We start from the raw sequence: 19511 nt of genomic DNA, 5'->3' as shown, positions 1-19511 counted from the left end.
AAAAATCCTACGTCTAGAGCGGGCGTCAAATTTTTGGCGAGAAGGATTTGTTGATGCATAGCAAAGACAACCAAAAATTTTAATCATAGAAAAATCAGGAGGTTCTTTGTACAATAATTCAAAGGGAGTTTTATTTTGAATAACAGGCGAAGGAACACGGTTTATTAGGAAAACTACATGTTTAATAGCATAAGACCAAAAAGGTGTGGGAAGGTTTGATTGAAACATGAGGACCCTAGCCACATTAAGAATGTGTTAATGTTTTCGTTCGACACGTCCATTTTGTTGGGGGTATAAACACAACTTGTTTGATATAAAATGCCCTTTGATGAAAAATAATCTCTTTGAAAAAATTCAGGTCCATTGTCCGAACGGATACACTTTGTAAGACCCATGAAAAAGAAAATATTTATAGTAGTAAATTTTAGTATTTTATTAGTAATAATAATTTTAATGGATAGAAAAATGTAAATTTTGGATATAAAATTATAGTAATTTTAGAAGAGGTTCAAATTTTTGGTAACTTATTTAGTAAATTTTTTTAAATTGAATAGTAAAAAGTAAATGGTAAATAGTAAAAAGTAAATAGTAAAAATAAATTTTCAGCATTAAGATTCCTTAGCATGGAAGAAAGTAGTAGGTAGAAATTAGGATCAGATTTGGTGAGAAAATGATTGAAATATTATTTTTAAATAATATTAAAATAATAAATAATATTAAAATATTAATGAATAGTAAATTTTTTTTACCTATAAATAGCCATAGGAGGGAAGGTTATTTTGCACCAAGAAAAGAGGAATCAAGTGAGAGCTTGAGAAATAGAGAAGAAAAAGTTAGGAAGAAAGTTTTAGTTGCAGAAAGAGTAGAGGTTCTAAAGAGTTTTCGGGGAACAGCTTCTAGTAGAAAAATAATTCTGGAATAGAGGTAAGGGGAGCTAATCTTTTTCTTGTATATGATTTTTTTTATCCATGTTATGATAATGAATATGAGTTATGAGTATGTTAAAATTTTGGTAATGGTAGTTATCTATTCACTTACATAAATTTAGTTTTCATGATTATAATTTTCTTATTTTCGAGTTAGTATGGTAAAACTTTTCTTTTAATTATTTTGACCGTTGGATTTAGCTAAAATTTTAATATATGAATCCTAAAACCTATTTCTTCACTTTGACCGTTGGGATTTGTAATTAGAAGTCTGTACTTAGAGAAATAAATCCTGCATGTTTGAGTAAATTAATTACCCCTGTAGATCTGTTACTGAGTCATCTCGGTAAAATATATATTACGATTTATTTGACCGTTAGATCAACTTGAAAATTTTATATATGATTCCTAAGATATATTAATACACTTTGACCGATCGGATTATAAATTGAAAGTCTATGTTTGGAGAAAATAATTTTTAAGTTTTGAAAAATCTGATGAACACTATATTTCTATTCTTAAGTTATTATGGTAAAAATTTCATATATATTTTATTTACCGTTAGATTGAGCCCAAAATTTAGTATGTAATTCATAAGACATATTAAGTCATTTTGACCGTTCAGATTTGTAATTAAATGTCTGTGCTTAGGGAAATTAGTTTCGCATTTTGAGTATAATTGAAAACCACTTAAAATTCTGCACTTGAGTTACCTCGGTAAAACCTCAATATCTATCTAGTTAACCGTTGGATCAACCTGAAATTTTAATATGTAGTTTATAACAAATAGTGAATTATTGTGACCATTCAGATTTGAAATCGGAGTTACAGATTTAGAGATATTAATTTCGTATCTTCTCAGGGATCTCAATATTGTTTAATCTCTATTTTTTGATATGTATATTAAATTTCGGTATTAATATTATATGTTGTTGTTTTAAATCTGTAAATAAGAAATTTGTTAAAAACTAGTTGAGGAACGCTTTGGCTAAGGAAAGACTTGGTACTTAAGTTGTCCATTGTGACGCACCTCTCTTTCCTGGAAGTCTACTCGACAAGTTTTTAACTTAAATCCTATTGAACAGATTATGTACTATTAATTTATTTTGTGATATATTCAGTTTGTATGATTTCTAAAATGATTGAATTTTATTGCATTTGAATTATGCATCTGAACATGGTTGTGAACTATAATGATGTATGTGAGTATGAATTGGACATCTCAGGGAGAGATGACTGGAAGTGATTGTGTGGGGTGTTGTTGTTGTTCTGTATAACTGTAGTGAACTTAGGATCGGTATGTCTATCCCTACACTCAAAGCATTGTTCATGCTCACATAGAGAAGAACAGTGTTAGTGGTGAGAGTAGAGGGAGGTCCTCGTCTATAGCCGTTGATGGCAGAGATAGGCAGGTTGGGGATTTACCTTGCTAGTGTTGGAGAAAGACCAGCAGAACTATGCAAGTGCACAGACTACTGTTAGTTCGACAGTTATACAAATCCGGATGAGTCGTGTGAGTGTGTGAGTGTGTGAGTTGTATGAGTATGCTTTAATTGTCCCTTTACATGTTTCTATGCATGATGACCTGAATTAACTGTACTATATGTATAACATGCTTTTTATATTTAGCTCACCCTTGCATTGTTTGTTGTGTGCTGTTTGGGTATGTTTCTTTGGCGATGATCATCCACTTGGATGGGAGCAGATGTTGTCGAGGAGATTCCTTTGGAACAAGAGCTGGAGGATTCCGAGGTTGCGGTGTAGTCTTATTAGGAATTTTCCTATTCGAACACTTGTAGTGTTCATCCCTTAAACTGTTTAAGTTTAAATTCTGTTTCTTTTATTTTTGGATGACTGTAATTTCGCACTTAATTACACGTCATACTCTGACTGTTCTCTTTATTTGGATGTTGACGTCCTTATTATATAAGTTGTTATATAATCGGGATGTTACACACTTAATGGTGGTATGAAATTGATTTTCAATTAAGGCAATAAAATTCCGAACATACTTTTGGACTTCCCCTTTTGATTTCAATAAGACAACCCATGTAAAACGACTAAAATCCTCAACAATAGTTAGGAAATATTTATGACCATGAAAAGATGGTTTAGAAAAAGGTCCCCAAATATCCATATGAACTAAATCAAATAAATTGGAAGATTTACTAATACTTGGGGAATATGACAAACGTTTTTGTTTAGCTAAATGGCAAATGTCACAATTGTCATCAACATGTTTAGAAATAAAAGGAAAATTCATGTGTAAAACATTGAGACGTTTCCCGGAAAGGTGTCCTAGCCTAAAAAGCCAAAGATTGGCGTTGTTGATGGGAGGGGTAGTGAAATTACTGATGAAGAAGACTTTAGGTGTTGTTAAACTCACATGCTGGTTGATGTCCAAGTGATAAAGGCCTTGTTTCAATTTACCCAAACCAATCATCTTCAATGACCCCATTTCCTGTATATAACATTGGACACTAGAAAAGGTGAGAGAATATTTTTGAGAAAGAATGAGTTTAGAAATAGATAGCAAATTAAAATTGAAATTGGGAACAAAAAGAACATTATGGATTATAAAATTTGGGGAGAATTGAACAGAGCACGAAAAATGTGCAAAGACAACAGTACCATTGGGTAAATTGATTTGGACAGGTTTAATTTTAGAATAATTAAAAAAAGAATCTAAAGAGGAGGTAATATGATCTGTTGCCCCAGAATCAATAATCCAAGGAGTGTTATTTTGTGAGTGTGTGACAGGGATAGTGTGTGTATTGGACAAACAATGATGAATACGTGACTGTGTAAAGGATATGGTGCAAAAACAAACGAAGTACCAAGCTTAGCGTTAGAAACATGTAATGGACCAGTTGGTGAAGACACTTGAGCGATGTTGGCCCGAGAGTGTTGGACAAAACTTGTACCATCAGTATCAGAAGGCTGTGGCTGGAGGAGGTTGATTAAAGTTTGATATTGGGCCTGGGTCAAGTGAAATTCGGATCCATTAGAGGAGGATCCCTCAACAGAAGGGTTGTGGTTGTTGCTGATTTCTTGAGCGACACTATTGGCAGAAGCAACACCATCACATTGATTAAAGCGAGGACGACCCGAATATCGTGGATGACTCGGTGGGTACCCATGCTTGCCATAGCAGGTTTCAATAGTATGGTCGGTGTGGTGGCAGTATACGCACTTCTTGTTGGAAGCATTGCATGTATTGTTGCTTGTAGAACCCCTAAGAGGAATTTGACTGCTGCGTCCCTTACCAGAAGAAGTGAATCCGGAGTTAATGAAGGCATTTGGTTCTTTTTCTCCATGAGAAAGCAAGTGTTGATGCTCTTGTTGCACTACCATAGAGAAAACACGGGATATTGGCGGCAAAGGGTCTATAAGAAGGATCTGGGAACGAACCACAGAAAATCGGTCCTCCAATCCTTTGAGAAAATGGATAACAAATTCTTGTTGATGATATGTCTTAGCAGAACACTGACATTCTGGAAATGGGCGATAATTATCAAGCTCCTCCTAGAGAGTTTTGAGGGATGTGTAGTATTCAGATACAGGACGAGAGCCTTACTTTATGCCATATATTTCTTCTTGGAGCTCTGCAATATAGAGAAGATCACTCTGAGAAATAGATGGGGACACAGAGTTAAGGAGCCATGACATGATTAAAGTATTACAAGTTCCCATGGAGTGCGCAAAGGATCAGTAGCAGCAGGTCTAGCAATAGCACCGATGAGAAAACCCATCTTGTTTTTAGAGATTAGGGCCATGCGAATGGGACGGGACCAGGAATGGTAGTTTGAGCCAGTCAGAACAGGGTTAATGGTAATGGAACTAGGCCCTTCACTAGGATGAATACAATATGGGCTAGAAGGGTTAAGACTAAGATCTGCATTACCACCATTGGAGGTGGATTCAGATTCAGAGTGAACTTCAGACATGATGAAGAAAGGAAGGTATTAGGAGAGCTCCAAGAGATGGAGCTCCGATACCATATAAAAGAACAAAATAAATGACAGACAAAGGCTGAAGACAAAATGATTGAGATAGTAATTTCTGCTGTATTGATGAAAGCAATGCAGTATATATTTATATACAACCTGTTGCCTATGAAAAGACAAAAAAGAATAACAGAAAAATACAGCAGAGGATACAACTGAGGGTGAGGTGTGTGTAACGCCTGTACCACCTAGCAGAATATAAAGCTGTATAGAAAATAAGAAAATTTTTTTTTACAAAATGAACTTATATAATTTTATTCAATTGGATTGGGTTTACTGTTTGATTGAGCTGTTGTGGAACCTTTCTTTCTTCTTCTTTTAGTTTGTATCACGAATCGTGAATCGTGAATAATTTTGGGTTAAGGCCCATATGAAAAAAATCGTAATGGGGCCGAATGGAAAAAATGAGTGGCGCGTGCCCAGTTTGTTTGTGAAACTTGAAACGAGGGTTTAACATTTGTTGCATCATTTTCGCACACACGTTCTCACTTTGCAGTTCAACCCAGCTAGCATTCTCAACCGTTCTCCCGCTCATTCCTCTGGTAATACCTCTTTTGCGCTCATTGTTTCATTCTCCTATTCTCTTTCTTCTTTCAAAAATATGATATAATATTTAGGTGCCATTTTTTTTCGCTTTTGCCGAAGTGGATGTGGATTATGTAGTTCAACAAAATCTCATGCTTTTTGGGTAGATGTTCCCAATAATCTTTGGTTTTTCCCCATCTATTTTTATGTGAATAGCTTCAGTCTTTTATGTGGTTTCAATCATAAATCATCTGTTAACAGCAAGCAACAACGAGAGAAGAAGAGGAGCTCTAACACTCAATGACTCAAGGTGCGTGATCAGAAGAGGTTGAATCAGCAAAGGATATGAAGAGGGTGATCGGAGGGCTGAAGACGCGGCTTGTGATCAAAGGAAGCAGAGACCGTCTGATTGGAAAGCGCGAAGCGTCGAAGAGGTTTTCTTCCCCTTTCCCTTCTCCCTCTGTTATTCACCCTATATAAAAAGGGGTTGTAAATAGATTTCGAGGTATCGAGTGGAGGGTGACAGACTCCGCTCCATTTCGATTCGCTTTCGATTCAGTTCTTCGATTTCCTTGGTAGTTAGATTTTCAAGCTCTTCGTAGTGTAGATATATTGTTCTTCGCATCTGGATTTCGCGGAGAATGTTCATGGAGGGTGACAGACCGTGAGCGTTCTCGGTGATTTCGCTGTCAATTGTACTTTTATTCTCAATTTCAATGAATTTCTGCGTTTTCATTTTAATGTTCTTGTCCAATTTCTGCTCTTTATTTTGATGCTTGCGTTACTTTTATATTTTCCAGCATTTATTTCTGTTTCCATTTCCTTTCATTGCAAATTGTTAATTCTTGAATGATTCTTGATCTGATGATGTCTCTGCTTTCTTTTCTTGTATGAAGTGTTAATTTCCAGCATTTATTTTTTTTCGCTTATTTACTTTCTAAATTTGTATTGTGGTAGTTAGTTTTGCTACAGGTTTCATTAGCTAGATTTTCGTAGTCATGAATTGGTTTCTGCTGTCTTTGGTTGAGTGGATGAGAATAGCTAGCTTTAGATTCTTTAATAGAATCTCCAATACCCCAAAGTGGGCTTGCACATTGTCAAAATGTCTTTTTGAAAAGCTATTGGGATTCGCTGACTCAATTGTATAGTAGGACCAATTCTAGGCTATCTCTATCTGCTGTTTCTATTCTATTCTGGTTTCGATTGTCTAATCTCACATAATCCATTTAGTTTACACTGTTTTGTATGCTCTTACATTTTTTTACCTCTTGTCCATTAGTTTAGGTATTTCTTGTTGATTTGTTTTGTATTTTTGTTCATGAGTCTTACATTTTTAACATCGAAATTTTGTTGCTTGGTTTAACTTCTGTAAATAGATGATTTGAATAGTTTTAATATAGAATTTGAACATAGAATAAAATCATTAGGTTTTCTTTTGGTTATTCATTACAGTTTTAATATAGGCTGATTATTTTGAAAATTTGGAGGTTGCAGGAAGTAAAAGCCTGTACCATTCATTACTGTAACAGGCCCTAGTTTGGTGTGTAAATTTCCAACACTTGCAAGTTCTGCCATTGCTCTCATCTCATAGCCGAGTGGTGCTTCTGAGTGTGGCTGTGGCGCTGGTTGAAATTGAAGTTGAAGGTATGTTCTGCAAAACCAAAACCCACACTCTTTTCTACCATAACAATGCAAGAACTATATCAAGCCTCAAAGTAGTGTGGCGCAAGGACCCAACACTCGACCGAGCTATAGAGTACGACAAGCGTTACAAGCAATGTGCCCGCGTCGTCAAAGAAGTCCTCAACGAACCAGGCCAAGTCATTCCTCTACGCTACCTCGAGAAGCGTCGTGAAAGGATGCGACTCAAGGTCAAAGCTGAAACCTTTATCAACCAAAACCCTGGTTTGTTTGATGTCTACTACAGTCGCATCAAACCCAAAACCGAACCGGTTCGCTTCATACGCCCCTCCGACCGCCTTCACTGCTTTCTCCAGGAAGAGCAACAAATTTTCTCCAAGAACGAACCCTTCGTTGTCTCCAAGTTGTGTAAACTGTTAATGATGTCCAAGAACAAGTTTATCAGTGCTGATAAGTTGCTTCACGTGAAGAGGGAGTTCGGGTTCCCCAACGATTTTTTGGTTGATTTGGTTCCTCGGTATCCACAATATTTTAGGTTAACTGGGTCTCCTGGAGAGGGGAAATCGTTTCTTGAATTGGTTGATTGGAACCCCGAGTTTGCAAAATCTATTATTGAGAAAAGAGCCGAGGAGGAGAGTGAGCGATTGGGGATTAGGGTTAGGCCTAATTTCAATGTGGAGCTACCGCCAGGGTTTGTTTTGAAGAAGGAGATGAGAGAGTGGGTTAGGGACTGGCTGGAGCTTGATTATGTGTCCCCTTACGAGGATGTGTCCCATTTGGACCAGGCTTCAAGAGAGATGGAGAAGAGATCCGTTGGAGTGTTCCATGAATTGATTTCTCTTTCCTTGCATAAGAGGATTCCGGTTCCGATCCTTGGAAAGTTTTGCGATGACTATAGGTTTTCCAATGCGTTTTCCACCACTTTTACCCGGCATTCGGGGATATTCTATCTGTCCTTGAAAGGTGGGATTGAGACGGCAGTGCTGAGAGAAGCATACCGAGGTGAGGAGTTGGTTGACTGTGATCCGTTGCTTCGAATAAAAGATAAATTTGTTAAGTTGTTGGAGGAGGGATGGCGGCAAAGAAAGGAGCAGTTGATGTTAAAGCAAGAAAGGATTAAGGACGATATGGAGCTATTGGCCACGAAAGTTGGTGCATGAAGGTGTAGACCAGGTGTGTTGATTGATATGAAAAACTTTCAATTTTTTTGAGGAAAAAGCTTGACCGTTACTGGCTAGTACAACCCTTCTCACTTGGTATGATTGTTAGTTAGTCTTAAGGTGCATGAATTGCTGCACAACTTTGAGTCATTCAAATTCTTCATTTGATGCATCAGAGCAAACTGAAATTTTACCTCATAATGTTGATATGCCAGGGAGTGAGGTTGCTGTAAAAGTAACATACCCATTAGTTACCTAGATATAGCCTTTTCTCGTACCTCTTGTACTCCAGATGTAATTTTCATCTATAATTAAATCAGCTAAGAGATAATCAATCTCTTGAGCTCTTTTTATTATATTTTCAGTCTTAAGTGTTAATTCTCTATTTCCTCTAGTTATTTCACTGACGAGCAATGTCACAAGTCTTCAGTAATTTGAATTTTAAGTGTCAGTTAGTAGTTTGAGGCACCGTCAGCTTGTTCAAGACATAGATGCGGAGCCTTCTTCTGCCCCACCTTCTATATATAATTAAAAATATCAATATTAAAAAAAAAACTCTTCTTTTTTGAAGCATCGCAGATTGTCTACCTTCATCATGGGTTTCAATTCTGTCTATAGAAGTTTGCAGGAGTTATTTCCTCAGGTATAGCTATTTACTATTTTCCCCCAAAGTGTGATTGCACATTAATACATTATTATTAACTATTGGTTGCTCTATGATCTAGTAGTGATTTTCGGACTATAGTTAATTTGTGAAGTTCATTTGGAATTCCAATATTACACTTATAAAATAAAAATAAAGATTATTGGACTCTGTAGTTGAGCATTAAGTTCATGAACATGTATAATTTGGATGAATAGATATTGTTTATTTTCAACTGTTAAGAAATGCCTCGTGGTAATTGACATATGCTTGAGAATGAACTTACTGGTGCCAATAATTATATAAATCATCAAACATTCTGTAATCGGAGTATTTATAGATATGTCTAATCTGGTAGCATGTCAAACTTGTTATGCATATTGAGGCCTAACTGAAGTTTATAATTTTCTCTGAACAGGTTGATACCAAAAGTAACAAGGTATTAGTAGTCCAGGATTTCATATTTGGATGTTAGGAATACTAGCTTTATAACAATATAGTCAAGTTTGCAGAATTGATCTGCTTGAGGAAATCATCAATGATGCCAAAAGTACCAAGGTATTAGTAGTCCTAGATTTCATATTTGGATGTTAGGAATACTACCTTTATAACAATATATCATGTGGCAGAGGTTATGAAGATGACTTTGAAATAATTTCTGTTGTACTGAATGATTAAGCAATAGAGTAGATATCATAGCAATGTATTAGCATTGTTAATATAGAATGATATGCTTATAGTTTGGGGATAACTTTAATACTTGACATCTTAACATTATTTAACTTTGATGCAGAAAACCTTTTTGTCATCAATGGAATCTCTTATGACCTTGATGAGGGATGTGCAACTTCAGGAGCAAGCTGTAGAGGAGGCCAGCATGGATGCTGCTACTGGAGGGTCTAATATTCTGGCCAGGGTAGAAGGATATAAAAAAAGTGCTGGAACGAGCTAAAGAAGCAAATGACATCGTTGTTAAAATTCAGTCTTTTGCATTTATTGTTTAGTATGAGACGAGCAAAAAATATTTATTGTCAACTTTCTTGCAGCATGCGGGAGAAGTGTTTGGGGAAAAAGCAATTCTGGTAACTGAACTGAAGGAACTTCAGTCACGCCTACTCAGCTTGTCTAATGAAAGGGATAAGTCTCTTGCAATACTCAATGAGGTGCTTTACACTTTAGTTTAGCTTGTTCATTAGAAATTTAATCATCATACCTTTGCTGGACGTATATCTGCATTTCAGAATACCTTGAACACCTTCCTAACTATTGTAATAGTCAGTCTTCTCTACTATAACATAATGTCTAAGGAAGGCATGTAATTTAAATTTGTTGTTCATGATTAAAAAATATTCGTTTGTGCAATTGGATTGTTAACTTGATGATTAAGGAGTAAAATTGCTAGCATTTTATTTAGTTCATTTCTTTATTTTGGCTTCCATATGCGCCAAGTTCTTGAAGCATGACTAGCTGCAGCTGAAGAATTGAGGAAAGCAGCTGAGAATGAAAAGCTGGAAAAGGCGGAATCTGCACAAAGGGCTCTTGCGGAATAGGAAAAACTGTTGGAGAAGGTGGTACTACATGAATTAGAAAGACTAAAGCAGGAGACAAAAGAGAATTCGAAGGTTACTTGTGTTTCTGGTGCTTCTGAACCATTGCATTTATTCTACATATAATATTTTGGGCAAAGCACCTCTAAGTGACTTTGTTTTTAAAGTGAATAGGGTTTATCCTCCCATAGCTTTGGTGGTTTAAGATCATAATTCACAAATTATATTAAGGAATGGTACATCCTTATTTATTTTAGAGAAGTTTCTTCGTTGTTATTTTATGATTTTTTATTTCCACCTTTTATTTATTTCCACCTTTTTTATTTATATTAAGGAAAGGTACACCCTTATTTATTTCCACCTTTTAATAACCTGGATCGAGGGCAGGTTGTTGATATGTTGCAGTAAGTTGTTTTTCTGTCTGGACATAGTTGCATTTTTCTGCTTGTTTACGGTATTTATATCTTTCAATCCAATTCTCTAAACTGTTAATTATTATTTCTTTTTGGAAATTACTGTAGGTTCCAGATTATTAGATTATGACCATTACGTTATATTTTTAAATGGCCATTGTCGTACTGGATGGCATTTTGTTTGACATCATTTCCCTGAAATTGTTGTTTCAATCATTTAATAGGACTTGAATATTCTTTCCTTTCTTCCTTCAACATGCATATCAGTGTACTGTTATCAATTGGCCTTTTGTAGTTGTAATATTTTTGTATTTTCTATTCTAATATGTTTCGTTTTCATTTAACTTTGCAGAGGAGAAATTTCAGTTATTTGTCAGGATATTAGGCTCCTAAAAGAGAGATTTGATGCAAATCTTCCATTGAGTGAATCTTTCACCTCAAGTCAGACCAGTTGCAAGTTAGCTTCATCAGGTACGTCCCACAAAACCGTGGCATCTGATGTAGGTTCTGTGCATGGTGATTCATCTGAAAGAAGTAAGATAAGTGAAAGCCTTTCTTCCAAAAGTGGACACGACGAGGAAAAATCAAAAGCTTCTCAAAATGCTCTTCTTGATGATGGGTGGGACATTTTTGAGAAAGATGCAGAGCTGAATTCTGGAGTTTACTGAGGGGGAAAACAACTACTTCCTGCTATTGTTTATACAACAAAATAAACCTTAGAATCCTTGGATGCCACTCGTTAGTTGTGATCTGGATATTTTTGCTATATAGTACTCGAGGTTCGGTTCTCTTTCTTATGCAAATTTTGTATATAAAACGTCGTTGAGAATTACTTGATTTCTTCTGTCACCTTCAATAGTTATTGCCAAATCTTTTATCTTCATTTAATTACAGAAGAGCGCACATGAGCCTTGTGTTTGGATGTGTGGAAGAAAAAATAAAAGGAAATTAATAATATATAAATTGAGTATTGAACTGTTTGATTGAAGATAAATGTTAAAAGAAATTTGTGTAATTGTTTTACTAGTAGTTTGGTTTGATTAAAGGAAATAAATTAGTAATCTTATAGAATATTATTATACCTTCTGATATTAATATTAGAACTGGTTGGGAATGACTTGACTTTGTTAGCAGTTACACAAGTCCACTTGGTGAAATTGGACTCCCAAGGTGAAACATTGGCAGTTTTTTCCTGCACCTCTATTACTTTCTTTGTGCACTCACGTTTTTTTTTTACTATTTTTAAATTATATAATTCGATATTTTTGTAAAAAAAAATTGAATTGTAAAATCTGAAAGATAAAAATAATTTTTTGTATTTTAAAATCCGGTAGCTTCGGAATAAATAAATGTTGAATTATGTAATCTTCATAAAAATAATTTTTTAGATAACTTTTAAATTACATCAAGAAGGTTTTCCAATTATATAATTTGAAAATTATTTTTCATATTTGGATCACAATTTTAAAAAGATTAAATAGGAAAAATATTATGTAGGTGCTGGAAAACGTACGGTTAACAATATTTTGTAGGTGCAGAGCAAAATGTTGTTAATATATCACGGTCCAACACATAAACTCATAACAAACTTCCGTGACTATCAGAAAAGAAAAGAGAAGAACATGTACAAGAGTATTCACATCTCAAAACACAAACAAAATGGGTGTTTCTCAATCATTCTCAGAAAATTCTATCCACAAATTCACTGTAAAGGTACACTTTTTTTGTTCTAAGTTTCAACCGAAACAAAAGTCTAAAAGCATAATGAGATTGTTATCTTTTTTTTTACTAGAAAATAATTCTCACATGCAATGTATGTGGTTTATGTCGATATTCAGTTTAGTTCAGATTGTGCTCCTGAGTTCAGGCGACAATATGCTTGTAAATTGACTGAGTTTTGTGATGAAAGTCAAAGAATGAAGGAAGTAGTAGTAGTTCTGGACAGACTTATTCTGCAATTATAAGCATAGATGTGCTATGAAGCAGCCAGTCATTGGGATAATGTTTTTTGATATGTAAGATGGCTCAATTCATCTTGCAGGTTCTACTTGGTCGAGTGACAGAGGGTTTTCCTGTGGACATTGACTTGAGCAAAGGAGGGTATATCAATTCAATATCTCGACGTTAGGTTAGCTACATTTACCTATTTATACTTGAATGTCATTGCTGCAGCAACCTTTTTACTGTATTTGATATATCTTGATAAAAATATGCAGAATAAACATCTCATTTTAAATTCAGAAAAGGTGTTTTACATCATAAAATAAGCAATACTGTACTAGTAACCTCCACATACCTTTTCTCCTAATTTTAGCTTCAAAGAAAATCAATGCCATGCTGGAACTTAATGGAGGAAGAATTATTAAAATCTATTAGTTTTTATAAATATAAATTGTACTACCTCTGCTCTCATTTATATGCAACAAAAGAACACCATTTTTTTTTGTTTTCAAATATGGTCAAATTGAAACTATCTTTACTTCATTTAATGTTATTTTTTTCCAAGCAGTACTCTAACTTTAATTAATGTTATTAGTTGTAGTACTTTTTCTTTCATGAGAAGGTCATTTTAGGAAGAACATTAGGAGATTGCTAAAATTTAATGTTGTTCACTGATTTTCATAGTGTATATGAACTCAGTCTTCGTATGTTCTTGTTTTATGGTGTTATTTGATGGAATGCTCATACCTTTGTCTTAACTCAATCAGGGAAATTGTATGTCTTTGGAGCTGGAGACAAAGGACAACTAGGCATAGAGCTTGGTGTCAACCAAACTACACCAAACTAAAAGAGGATAGTGAAAGAGTTATAAGAAAAGAAGAGAGAATATTTGAAGAATTGGTGCATTTGTTTTGGACACTTAAGCAATGTTTGATGTCCAATAATTAGGAGCTATTGGCCAAGTTGACAGTTTTAGCAATTGTTTTTGAACATCTTTTTATTTTTTAAAAAATTTGTATTGTTGAATATATTATTTTTTAAGTTCAACAATTAATTGTATTTTAACAACATTAACAATGTTTAGAGTATATTTTATATAAGGCTTAAATGCTTAATTGGTCCCTATGTTCAGTGGTAATTTTCAGTTTAGTACCCGATTTTAAAAGTGTAGACAATTGGTCCCTATGTTATCAAAATTGTTTGACTTCAGTTCTATCTGTTTAACGATTTAAAATTAATAACGTTGAAGTTACTGTGGATGTGAGCTGTGCAAGAAATGTTGACATGACATTTAGTTGGCCTAAATTCAGTTGATGTGGCAAGCAGAGTTCGGGTTAGGTGTACATTGAAAGTTTAGGGTTTTTAATTAGGGAAATAAATCCCCTGATTCTCTTTCTTTGGCGGTTTTGCAAACCCCAATCCCCAATTTCCTTTTCTCTTCGTTCTACAATGGTGGAGCTGCGGTGGAGATGCGGGTTGCTCCTTTGTCTTCCATGGAAATCCTGACGCTGCTTCATTCTCCCTAGGCTTGCAGTGTAGTTCTGGTTTTCTACAGGTTACTGTTGTCTCCGATCTGGTTTGTCGAGCTCGTTTGTAAACTTTGTTCACATGAAGGATTGGCGGAGCTTTATCGCGATAGCGGAACTCACATAAACTCCTTGATGAGGTTGAAAAGGCAAAGGTGGTGTAGCGACAGGCCCATAATTTCCTTGATTTGAAGGGTTAAAGGAATACACAGGGGAAGCTTACATTTTTGCGCCAGCCAGTTTCTGCGGAAGAGATGGTTAATACCTCCGTTTTTCTAAATCTGAAACAAACACCATCCCCAAACGACGAAATTAAACAACAAGAGAAAAACACACCCAGAAACCCACACCTTTTCTCAATTTCCCCAAATCCCCAAAATACAACCAAAAAGTAAAAAGTAAAACAATTTTTATAGTTTATCTAAAGACACAATTGGACAATAGGGCAAAAAACGAGATTTTGAGAGAAGGGTAGTCACCATTGATGAAGAAATTCGACGAAGGCCAACCGCGAAGGGTGAAGAGGAGAGGGGAATCGTGGGGACGATGGTCTTCGCAGGTGAGTTTGTGGATGAGGTCGACGACGTTGGTAGGCGATGGTCGCAACTAGACCTAAAACGAGGAACCAGGCATGAAAGGTAGTTAGTCCGGAGTGGCCTTCTTCACGATGATCCTATGGATTAGGTCATCGAAGTGCTTCAGCGTCACGTCGTACTCCGCCATGTCAACCTCCACCACCTACGATGGCCCCGCCTTGGTGGACCACCGGCGCATCGCCACTGCTAGCGATGGGATTCGACCCACAAACTTTACCCTCAACAAGAATCCCGTCATCATCGCCATGTTTGACACAGACAAGAAAAAGAGAAAAACATAGAGAGAAAATAAGGGTTTGGTTCTGTTGGGTTGAGAAGGAATGAAAATTAATAATTAAATTTGTTAAGGTAAATAAATAAAAGTATTTAAATTTTGCAACGTTGGAAATGTATTTTGTCACATCAATTAACATTTAACGCCGTTCCTACCAACTTAACGGACAGGACTTCAGTTATACAATTTTGATAACATAGGGACCAAATGTCTACAATTTTAAAATTGGGTACTAAATTGACCAAGTAAGCATTTAAGCCTATTTTTTTTTTAAAGAATTACATAACCTTGATTTCTCTTTTTTTAGAATACCTAAAACCAATGTATCTTTGTCGGGTCAAAATAAAATAATTTTAATAATTTTTTTTTCTTTATCATTTTATATTTGTATGTTTTATTTGATTTTATGGGGAAAACAAATATTTTAAAAAACTACATAAATTTTACACATTTAATTAAGGGGAACCATTTTAGGATGGACGTTGTGGAGTGCTAACACCTTTCCTACGGGTAACCGACTCTCAAACTTAAATTTATTTATGCAGATCTCACTTTTTTTATTTTCTATAGTTTTCTCATAATAAAGTATGGTGACGACTCCTTCTAATATTTTTATTATTTCTTTTTTAAAAAATTCACTTCGCCATTGTGATTTCGGTTGTGACAAATACCATTAAATATGATTTCTCTATTACATTGTTTTATATTTAATAAATTATATTTATTTCTTTTAGTTACAAGTAAAATTTTATATAGTACTACTTTAGTGGTTCAACATATAAATTATATATTTTTTAAAATAAAGTATAACAATTTAATTACTAATAAAACATATTTTTGCAGTTTTGTTAGTTATTTTTTTTGTCAGTATCTTACAAGGCTCCTAACCATAATTAAACATTAGTAGTAATTAACTTGCATGATTTTTCTATTAGGATTATAACTTTATTCTTATATTTTCAAAGGCAGACTAGTCTAATCGCATAATATATAGGGGTTTATATGAGTGGACGTGACGAGAACCTTAAGACTAAAACACAAAAGTAGTAGAAGCATGAGTCACAAGAAAGTTCTGCACAGAAGAAAAACTCTACTGTTTATTGGAGCTAAGAGTCAATATTCATTTTCTATAAAAATAAAGTGCTACTCTAGTTTAAGGGAGCTCTTCTCTTAAACCTTTTTCTTTATAATTCTCTTTGTATTCATTGTAACAATTTAAGATAGTATAGGAAGAGTCATTAACATAAGTATAGTTAAACTCTCTTGTAGTGAGGTTGGATGTAATCTACTATAATTATATGTACTGATGTTTTATGCACATATCATTGCTTTTATTCATTTCTAATGATTTGATTTATGCTTTAATGGTTCAATGAACTGATCACTTATCTTACATAACTTATTTGGATTGAGTTGGAAAACTAATCTTGAATTTAAGGTCCAACCAAGTCATCTAATGTGCTTGAATGTTAGTAATATATTTAAATGCTTTAGTTGACTTAGAAGTCTCTGAGAAAATAGCAGAGTATAAAATTGACCTAAACATGTTATATTAACATCACAGTAACACATTCAGATTAAAAACAGTGGAAGCAAAACGAAAGAATAATGTGCGTACCTCCTGCCATTGCAACTTTGTAATCCAAACCCAGACAACTTTGTTTTTCTAAACCTTAACTCACTCAAACTCGATGGTGTGTTTTCTGAATAGAGGAGTAGGCTTAGTGATCAAAACTGAGAGTAACCCATTCCCTTATATATAGTCTAGCCATCACAGGTTCAAAATAAATGGGCTTTATGTTTAAAAATTAGTAACTGCTCCATAACCTCTATGCAATTAAAAAGATAAAATAATGGCTTAATGAACCACTTTATGTTCCTTAAAAATAGGAACTGAAAAATGTTATAATATTTATTTTATATTTAAAAATAATGCTAACATTCTCCCACTTGGTCCATTTATCCAATTATTAACCACAATAAGTGACAAAATATATATGAGTCATGGCGATAGGTCCTCTGATAGTGAGTGTTATCTTCCATGTACCACAATATATATTTCTCTCAACATTAGCTCTCAACTTAATGCATAAACCATATGTTTATGCTAGATCAAAACTAAATGATATCTTCTTAAAATAAATGTGCACAAAAAATATATGAGAAAAACATCAAACTGAATAAGAGTTTTATTGAAAATAATAAATGTACTGATAATGAAATTACATAGTGGAACCAAGTCCCATTTGCACTACATGATCCTTAAAATTCTTTGGTGGCATGCCTTTAGTTAAAGGATCAACAATCATTAACTTAGTGCTTATGTGTTCAACGACCACTTTCTTTTCCTTAACACGTTCTCTGCTGGCTAAGTATTTGATGTCAATGTGCTTACTTCGACATCCACTTTTATTGTTCTTAGCCATAAACACCACAACAGAGTTGTCATAGTACAAATTTAATGGCCTAGAAATAGAGTCCACAACTCTAAGCTCAGAAATGAAACTCTTTAATCACACACCATGCGAGGTAGCCTCAAAACAAGAAACAAACTCAGCTTCCATAGTAGAAGTAGTAGTTAATGTTTGCTTGGCACTTCTCCAAGATACAACTCCACCAGCTAACTTAAAAACATAACCAGATGTTGATTTTCGTGAATCAACGCAGCCAACATAGTCTGAATCGGAGTAGCCAATCACTTCCAAACATTCAGTTCGTCTATATATAAGCATGTAATCTTTTGTCTCTTGAAGATATCTCATTACCTTGTTTGCAGCTTTCCAATGGTAACACCTGGATTACTCTGATATCTTCCCAAAACTCCAACAACATATGCAATGTCAGGTCTAGTGCAAACCTGAACATACATAAGGCTTCCAATAGCTGAAGCATATGGAATATTCTTCATGTGTTCCCGCTCAAAATCATTTTTCGGACATTGATTCAAATTGAGTTTATCACCCTTCACGATGGGAGCTGTACTTGGGGAACAATTCTTGATGTTAAACCTCTCTAAAACTTTGTTGATATAGGTCTCTTGAGACAAACCCAAAATGCCTCGAGATCTTTCCCTAAGGATCTTAATGCCAATGACATAAGATGCCTCTCCCATATCCTTCATGTCAAAGTTCTTTGAGAGAAATTGTTTCATTTCATATATAAAACCCTTATCGTTGGTTGCAAGCAAAATATCATCCACATATAATACAAGGAAACAAATCTTACTCCCACTGACCTTTTGGTACATACATTGATCCATGACGTTTTCTTCAAAACCAAATGAAGTGATAACATCATGAAATTTTAGATACCATTGACGGGAGGCTTGTTTTAATCCATAGATGGATTTATTAAGCTTGCAAACTAAGTGTTCATTGTCTTTAGAAGAGAATCCTTCAGGTTGTTTCATGTAAACCACTTCTTCCAGATGACCATTAAGGAATGTTGTTTTCACATCCATTTGATGTAACTCAAAATCAAAGTGAGCTACTAATGCCATAATTACTCGGAAGGAATCTTTCTTAGATACAGGAGAAAAGGTCTCTGTGTAGTCAATTCCTTCTCTCTGAGTGAACCCTTTGGCAACAAGTCTTGCCTTATGTCTCTCAATGTTGCCTTTTGAGTCTTTCTTGGTTTTAAAGACCCATCTACATCTAATGGATTTTACACCATTGGGCAATTGAACAAGATCCCAAACTTTGTTGGATGCCATAGAATCCATCTCATCTTTCATGGCGTCATACCATAGGTCTGATTCTTTAAAACTCATGGCTTGTGAAAACGTTTCAGGATCATTTGCAACTCCAATATTGTAGTCAACTTCTTACAAATACACTACATAATCACTAGGAATTGCTGACATTTTAACTCTAGTAGATCTTCTTAATGTTGCCTCATCATTTTCTTGAGAAACTTGTTGCTCAAGTAACTGTTCAGTAGGTTGTTCAACATCATCTTGTTGTTCCTCATTAGCAACTTGATCTATAAGGTCATTTTCAGCAGGCTGTGAAGCTTCAGTTATTGTTTGTCTAACACCCATTTGTGTTTGAGGGGTGTGAATGACAACCAATCTATCACTTGAGCTAGAGGGTTGAGCTTCATAGTGATCCCTTTCATTCCCAATGTTTGGAAACTGATCACTCCCACTAATCAAGTCATTCTCAAGAAATTTTGCATTTCTTGACTCCACAATCCTAGTGTTATGCGATGGACAATAAAATCTATATCCCTTAGACTTTTCAGCATATCCAATGAAATACCCATTAATAGTCCTTGGGTCTAGTTTCTTCTCTTGTGGATTATAAATTCTCAC

The 19511-nt window shown here is 34.8% G+C and overlaps 1 protein-coding gene and 1 long non-coding RNA gene across 2 annotated transcripts; both read left to right on the top strand.

Annotated features, from left to right (window-relative positions):
• The first annotated feature begins 5481 nt into the window (after window positions 1–5481).
• Window positions 5482–8615, top strand: LOC124828977 (protein WHAT'S THIS FACTOR 1 homolog, chloroplastic-like). The gene is made up of 3 exons (XM_088096619.1): window positions 5482–5621; window positions 5720–5892; window positions 6953–8615. Exon 3 carries the CDS (start codon window positions 7105–7107, stop codon window positions 8257–8259), a length of 1155 nt encoding a protein of 384 aa, XP_087952745.1. The 5' UTR covers window positions 5482–5621; window positions 5720–5892; window positions 6953–7104; the 3' UTR covers window positions 8260–8615.
• Window positions 8616–8839: 224 nt separating this feature from the next.
• LOC124828984 (uncharacterized) lies at window positions 8840–11718 on the top strand. The gene is made up of 6 exons (XR_015781606.1): window positions 8840–8902; window positions 9321–9341; window positions 9415–9460; window positions 9696–9818; window positions 9949–10524; window positions 11215–11718. It is a non-coding gene; the product is annotated as an uncharacterized LOC124828984 (long non-coding RNA).
• The last annotated feature ends 7793 nt before the right edge of the window (window positions 11719–19511 follow it).

Source organism: Vigna umbellata, chromosome 8 (genome assembly GCF_029865625.1).
Source record: "Vigna umbellata cultivar VRB3 chromosome 8, Vumbellata_1.0, whole genome shotgun sequence".
NCBI classification, from domain to species: Eukaryota; Viridiplantae; Streptophyta; class Magnoliopsida; order Fabales; family Fabaceae; genus Vigna; species Vigna umbellata.
The sequence above is the reverse complement of the archived record's forward strand: the minus strand, read 5'-3'. Positions and strand labels throughout refer to the sequence as shown.

Bases quoted from the DNA above. Each gene is read 5' to 3' on its own strand.
- LOC124828977 (XM_088096619.1), top strand. From the start codon at position 7,105: ATGTTCTGCAAAACCAAAACCCACACTCTTTTCTACCATAACAATGCA.